The sequence below is a fragment of the Penaeus japonicus genome, unplaced genomic scaffold (genome assembly GCF_977035675.1).
Source record: "Penaeus japonicus unplaced genomic scaffold, GWHDUDI00000001_assembly GWHDUDI00000039, whole genome shotgun sequence".
Lineage (NCBI taxonomy): Eukaryota > Metazoa > Arthropoda > Malacostraca > Decapoda > Penaeidae > Penaeus > Penaeus japonicus.
In genome coordinates this window covers 22,427,683-22,435,182 of record NW_028234441.1, presented here as the reverse complement: position 1 = coordinate 22,435,182, position 7,500 = coordinate 22,427,683, and the positions used below count along the sequence as shown (strand labels likewise).

General features: G+C 40.1%; 1 protein-coding gene across 6 annotated transcripts in view; it reads right to left on the bottom strand.

The window, feature by feature from the left end:
* The window catches only part of LOC122248129 (uncharacterized), a 54,806-nt gene that overhangs the window by 56 nt on the left and 47,250 nt on the right, over window positions 1-7,500 (bottom strand). For 2 of the 6 annotated variants that reach the window (XM_086533491.1, XM_086533489.1), the window contains 4 exons: window positions 4,594-4,661; window positions 4,083-4,247; window positions 3,602-3,770; window positions 1-3,312 (listed from right to left, as the gene is read on the bottom strand). The exon at window positions 1-3,312 is cut by the window's left edge and continues 56 nt beyond it. In XM_086533491.1, the coding sequence (XP_086389617.1) occupies window positions 2,747-3,312; window positions 3,602-3,770; window positions 4,083-4,247; window positions 4,594-4,661 (968 nt within the window). In that variant the 3' untranslated portion in view covers window positions 1-2,746. Of the gene's footprint in view, window positions 3,313-3,601; window positions 3,771-4,082; window positions 4,248-4,593; window positions 4,662-5,322; window positions 5,502-7,500 lie in introns of all 6 variants that reach the window. The other 4 variants (XM_086533488.1, XM_043007968.2, XM_086533490.1 and 1 more) reach the window with 2 other exon arrangements.

The window sequence follows — 7,500 nt, the reverse complement described above, 5'->3', positions numbered from 1 at the left end:
AGACACTAATTACAAAGCGTTTTCAACTAACTACATAAATTGCAAAAATCACATAGAAGGATTCATACATATTCATATACATATCATTCATACACATGTCAATCACCTCCAGTGACTAAAAATGAGACAGATGATTAGTTGAAATATCTCACGTTTCAACCAATCATCGTCTGGTAATATGAAAAAAAATCAAGACAGGTAATTGGTTGAATTGCCTGATGTTTCAACCAATCACTGTCTATTAAGAGCAAACGAGACAGGCGATTGGCTGAATTTGAATGAAATCCAACCAATCACCGCTCGGCAAAAGAAAAAAGAGAGAAGCCTATAGACTATTTACAAGAATAAGAATGTATTCGTTTTAACTGTCTATATACATACGTTTTCCTCGCAAATTAGCAAGTATTTTTTTCTAACCACTCAACATAAATTATCAATAACATGGAAATTATAGTAAAATTAGATGAATCAACACTGTTTTTGTTTTCATCCTGCTAAATTAAAAATCCGGGGAGATAAGACATTTCAAAAATGCTAAATGAAATGTTCTCCTTTAGAGCAACGTTAGCACCACGAGTCAGCAAATGATAAAATAAATCGTACTACAATATATTTCTTACTAAAGAGAAAAAATAAAAACATAATAGCCTTAAAACAGACACGAAAATACGACACACAGAAAACGGTTTTTTAAAAGTGGTTTCCTCAGCATAAGAGGATTGACAAAGAATCAATATTTTTTTCTAATACATCCTATATCACAATATCAATTAAGACTGACTAACTGTGACACTCATCAAAGACCTTTTTGTTTAACTTAAAAAGTAACACATATGTCTTTTAAGAATTAGATTTATTTTAAAACTAACGGTTACAACTACAGATACACGTACGAAGACTCTAGAATGATAAAATTCCACAGATAAATAATATATATATAAAGAAACAAAACCCACATCTTCATATCCAAAGATTTTGAAAATATACAATACATGATACGATTCATAAAATTAAATAAATGAAAAAAAATGCATGACGTGACGGGAAAATAAAATAAAAGTTTCTGCCCAAAGTATAACAGAGAAAAGAAGAGCTTGTTTTTCTTATTTTTGTAATATAATAATAAAAAAATGGCATCATAACTAGAAAAAAGGGTGATAATAATAATGACATAAAAATAATAAAATAATGGTGATAACAATGATAACTATATTTATAGAAAATAATAAAGATGATAATAATAATGATGATGATTATCACTATTCTAATAGTAATAATAATGACGATGACAATAATAATTATTATAATAATAACAATAATGTTGATGATGATAATGATGATGATGATGGTTAATAATAATAATAATAATAATAATAATAATAATAATAATAATAATAATAATAATGTTAATAATAATGATAATAATAATCAAACTACTAATTATGAGACTAATGAATGAGGGTAGTGATAATAACACAATAATAATAATCATAATAATCAGCTAAATTAATCAAATGACATATGAACTACTCTGTAACTTACTACTGATAAAACAAAAAAAAAACTTCAATATTTTACCATTCATCATGACATTCATTTTTCTATTTACAGACACTGATGACAGAAATGCATATTCAATAACACTAATTATTGCTATCATACACACATTCCAGAAATCACACGATTCGAGTGTAATCAACCAAAAAAAAAAATGTGTGTGGAATTAATGTATCTTTGTCATATTGACGAGAGACTAACACGGTTTTTTATCTGCCTGTTTGTATCTGAGAGAAAAATCAAAAGAATATTCAATAACGTTAAGAAGACGGACACATACACAGTATACGTAACCTTCTAAATCCATGGAGGAGGAAAAGAGATGTATATTATCATTGACTTATTTTACATATTGAGAATATGTAAAAAGTATATACCTTCCCTTATTCGACGGATTCAAGTAAGGCCTTGATATCAAATCAGCTGTGAGTACTATTCAGGCGAGGTAATATACCCTATCAACCAGGGTACATTTTTTCCTTTGAATTTCTTCAACTGGAGAAAATGAAATAATAAAAGAATCTAAGGCTAACTAAAGGCTATCACTAAAACGCATAACTACAGACCAAAAGACAAAATATAATCAGCTTCCGCATCTGCTACCGAAGGAGTTGTCTCTTACCTCCTCGTCTGCAAGGTGATCGTTCTCCTTGGTAAACAAAGAAGCCGAAGGAGAAAGGTGGAATGCCTGGTGAAGAATGAAGACTGCTACGACGCAGATAAAAGATTTGAACAAACAACTAAAATCGATTTAAATAGAGAGAGAGAGATAGAGAACAAAACATTAACAAGATTTGTGATAAAAACAGAACAGTGCAAACGACTAGTTAATTTAGCCCCGTCCATGGAAAACAGCCGGTGAAGTGCTCTGGCATCTCAAAAGCTCCTTTGGCACTAAACACTCGACGCTCCCCCTGCTAAACCTAGTATCTTTGGCACACTTAGTCTACCTTCTTTCTATCTTTGGTGTGCCTAGAACCACCTTACACTAAATAACGATGTACAAAAACAAAAGCTCTCTAAATCTATAGAAAAAAAAAATCTGTACACACGTAATCAATATTGGAGTATACAAGACTTCCATACATTAAAAAAAAAACTTTCTATGTACATTAATACCTATACATGTTGCTTTCTTTCTTACACTTTTTTCTCCTTACTATCATACATCCCTCCACGACTGGGTTCCTCATTTGGCCTTCCACGAGAGGTGTTCCAGCGTGTGAGGAGTTGTAGGGGTGACAGGGGGGGAGTGACCCTGCAGGGTAGTCGACCCCAAGCAAGCAGTGGTGACGATGTGAGGGAGCATCATGTTGGCGGAGTAATGGGGGGCCACAGACCCTGGCGAGCCGAGGTGTGGGGTCCCAGCCGTCGTGGACACGGGTAGGTGCGATTGGGTCATATGGCTGGCAGAGGAGGCAGTGACCCCAGCCAAGGGGTCTCGGGGGGACGTCGCCAGCCCGTTGGACGAGGCGTGGGCGGCCCCGTGTGTGACAGAATGAGCAGCGTGGGCGTGGTGGAGAGCTCCTCCTCCAATATCGCCTGCTGTGCTTACAGTTCCGGGGGAAGAGGGCTCGTCCTTGACCCCATACTGCAGGGTCGAGGTGGGAGTGGGCTTGAGGCTTGGGAAGGAGTAGGGCGGGAGGAGCGAAGGGAGCAGGTGGGTGGAGGACGTTCCTGTCGGGGAGGTGCTCTGGGAACCGTAGCTCGAAGTCCCGTACATAGTGTAGGGGGCGCTCGAGGGCTCGCTCTTCACTGAAGAACAAGGACGATTATTAATTTCAGGCAAAGAAGGATATGCTTTTCATTCAACATTCAATACTTTCTGTACTGCTATGGTAAAATTGATAAATGGGGTCGATAGGTATTAATGCAGAGATAAATATATATAATTTCATTTCTTATAAAATTAAATCCGTTTCTTGTTATTTTTTGTTGTCCTCTTGGTTGTCATTTCATGATTTATTCAAAACCCTTACTAACATCGGTATCAAATCGATAAAATAATAATGATAATGATTACTATTTGAATTCCTCCACTTACCTGTCGACACAGATGAGGACTGGTACTTGGTAGCAGGAGTGGTAGTCGCAGTGCTGGTGGATGACGTGGTCAGCGTGCTTGTGCCTGAAGAAGTAGCTGAAGAAGGTATGGAAGACGAGGTTGAAGAACTCTTGCTGTCGCTTGACTTCTTCGGTTTTCGTTTCCGAGTCTGGGAGAGAGAGAGAGAAATAAAATGATGGTTAAATTGGGAAAGAGCATGGATTTAGATTTCGTGAAAAAAATAAAATGTTTTTAAAAACAAACCAGAAGTGCTCTAGTATTTTAATTCATTTTCATTTCATCACTTGCTTATTTGGCTTATTCGAATAATCATTTCCTAACCTAATTAATTAGATTTTAATAAATAATCATTCAATAACTATAACATTAATTTATTCATTCCTTCATTAATCCGTTTATCAATTATAAAACCATACCCATCAAAAACTAATAAAATAACTGTACATTCTCCATCACATACCTGAATGCTCTCCTTCTTCATAGTAAGTGGGCGGTTGATATTATGCAACTTGTAGTACAGACCGCAGGCATTGCACACTGGGTCGCCGTTACTGTTACGGCGCCAGAGGGATGTGACTGTTGTGTGGCAGTTGGTGCATACTTGACCCAACCTCCTGTTACCAGACTGGAGGAAAATAACATCAACATTATTTCTGATTCTTTTTTTTTCTCTTCTCTTTTTTATACCCATGTGTAAATTGACGAATTAAGTGACGATATATCCGATGGTACAATATTGCATCATTATTAAGACAGGTACGAGACTGAATGCATAAGGGGAACTCAAGCCTGTTACGAGAAGCGTCAAGCTACAAAGCACAAGGAAAAAGCACTGTTAGTGAAAAGAAAGGAAGTGTTATCAAACATGCAAAAGCCGAGGAAGCAGTGATAGAAAGACAGTAAGGTGAGAGAAACAGTAGAAAAGGAGAGGAGAGAAAGAGAATAAAGAGGGCGAGAGAGGAGAGACCTACCAGCCGCCTGCTCTTCATCGTGTCATAAGGCCGAGACTGAAGTCCATAGTAGCTGTAGTAGTCATCCACTGCAACAAGCAAACGGTAGTAGGTTAGTTGCAGGAAGGAGTGGAAGAAAGAGGGAGACAGAGAAAGCAATGCGCGAGTCGGATGTGTTGGTCAGGGGTCGGGGGAGAGGGAGAAGAGGAGAGAGGGTGTCAAAGAAGGAGAAAGAAGGAAGAGAAGGATGGGGAGGAAGGCGAATCATCCGTTAATCAGAACGGAAGACTTCGGCTCCTCCTCCAAGAGACGCTTTCTTTGTCATCCATCAACCGTGGGGGGGTTAAGAGGCTACAAGACCATCAAATACATCCATCTCTTTTGCCTCCCCGCTACGGCAGAGTATGGCGAAGAACTGCCGCCTCTTTTCCTTCCTTCCCTTTCTCCTCTTCTTATTCGCCCAGTTCTTATCTCCCCTTTCTCCCTCCCTCCCTTCCACCCAAGCCACGTAACCCGGCCCGTGTCGACTATCAGAGTCGGTTCTCAGGCGTGGGTTCGAAAACACTTGCAGATTTTGAAGAATAAAAATACTGTAGTGGGGTAGGGTGGAACGATCAGTTTTCGCCGTGCGCGCAGAACAGGGATGTGAAGAAGATATAGAGATGGATGGGGAGAAGGACTTGAGGAAAGCTATCCACCAAGGCCTTCCCTATTCCTCCATTCTTTCCTTCCAGCCGGATGCGAACTTACATGCCTCCGGGCAGGCATCTTGGTCATGGGCCGGTTGATGCCGTTGGTGCGTGTGTAGAGCGCGCAGGCATTGCACAGGTAGTGGCCGGTCTTTGCGTCGCGCCGCCACAAGGGGGTGCGGGAGGCACCGCAATTGGCACACTCACGGCACTCCCGTCCGTCGTAAAAGCCGGGATCTACTGGTGGGGGAACATATGTTGATGTGGAGCCCGAACATAACTTGAATGACCCACAGATAAAGCTTGAGAGATAACCTACAAAAATGACTTCCACTTGGTAGGCCTACCTCGTCGGACCTGTATTTTCATCTCTAAATATAAATTTAGAGTACCCTACCAGAACACATTAAGTCACATTTGGAAAACAATATGATAATAACACCGAATGCTATCGTGTTCGCTGGAAGAAAAGACATTAAAACATGGCGGGAAAGAAATACAAAAGTACACAATATTTCACTCAATTACCTGGAGGATATGACGAATACTCATAGCCAGTCACGTGATACGGCGCCATTTGGTTGTGGTAATCATAATAATTATATTCGTGAAGGACGTTTCGGTCCAAGCTGACGTTACTCATGTTGTTCATAATAACAAACTCAATCACTGAGCGACTGAGACAAAAACAATCACTTAATATGAACTATTCTGCGGATATCCTTCCTTTCCTAGAGTCCTTGCTTTTCCCGAATCACGAAGACACCGTAACACTGCAAAGTCAAGCACCCAACTATACGCCAAGGACCCACGTATCCTCATTATATGAGGAAACGCGAGACCCGCCGACACGCCCACCACAACCTAGTTCGCGGTCGCCGCCGCCGTCGCCGCCACAAAACCGGTCAACAGAGAGAACGTTCCCTCAGACTGTTTTCTTATCGCGATGGTCAGGCCTCCCCCCTCTCCTCACTCCCTCTCCCTCTCCCCCTCCTCCCCTCGCCTTTCCCGTCACCTCCCCCCTTCCCCCCTTCCCCCCTTCCCCCCGTCCCCCGAACAAGAGAGATAGTTCTTATCGGTAGTGACAAGTTAGGCCTTCAGATGATGGAGGTTTCGGAGATACGATGTCAAGATGATTTTCATTCGTTTTTGTGATCGATATAATTCATTGTTGTTGTTCTTGTCTATGAGTTTACCGAAGTTTTCGGATATATTTGTCATTTAATTTATTTAGCCGACTGTCGATTTTAAGTACATTACCAGTGCAGACTTACAACTAAGTCAAGGAAACTTAAAAGTAAAATATCCATGCTTCATAAATACTATACGAAAAATATATCATTATGATACCATAAAAACGACACTAATATATATCCAATTCAACGAAGTAAAAGAAGAAAAGACCAGTGAATCATTAGACATCAATCCAAACACATATTTGCCACACTTGTTTGGTTATTTTGACATACGCTAGTAGTGCCTGACCGATCGCTGTTTACTCTTGGCCAGCGCTCTCTTCAAACCTTTGTTTACCTTTGAAACCTCTGCCCAAAGCCAAGCGGGTAAGCACTTAAGGGGGGGGGAGGGGGTATAGCTGTTCTGAGAAGCTGTTACTATGTAGTAGGGTCTTCTTGAATACTTGTTTGTCCATGTTGATATAGGATCAAGCCAGTTGGGAATGATATGTTTGGTTTGTACCTGCGCTCTCTGTGTAAGGAGGTTCCCCTGTTGAGGGTCGCGGGTTGGACGCATCGGCCAGACTCTTCTTTCATTTGGATTTTTGTTAATTGAGGTTCAAGTGCTCGGGTAATTTGATATGGTTATCGGTTCTTGCCGTGATGGGGATTAATAAACGAAGCATGGAGTGATCATTTGCTTATTCACGTACCTGCCTTTCGTTTAAACATGATTGATGACCGAACGCATATTAACGGCGCAATGGCTGAACTCCCAATCATAAACCGCTTATTATTAAACAACCCGAAAATTTCCAATAACTGCTATCACTCTCAGATCATGCAACGCCTCATAAATGACATATAAATCCTGAAAATTAATTTGCCACAATAACGCGAAGGATTAGCACGGGAAAATAGACCAGCAAAGGCAAATTCGAGCCACACAAGTACGCCAACCCGAAGACAAAGAGACACTGACTGTTCGCTTGCTTACATCCTGCAAATTCTACACGTAATTCATAACAAACACGAGTGACACAAAGAACATGACACATGCCCTG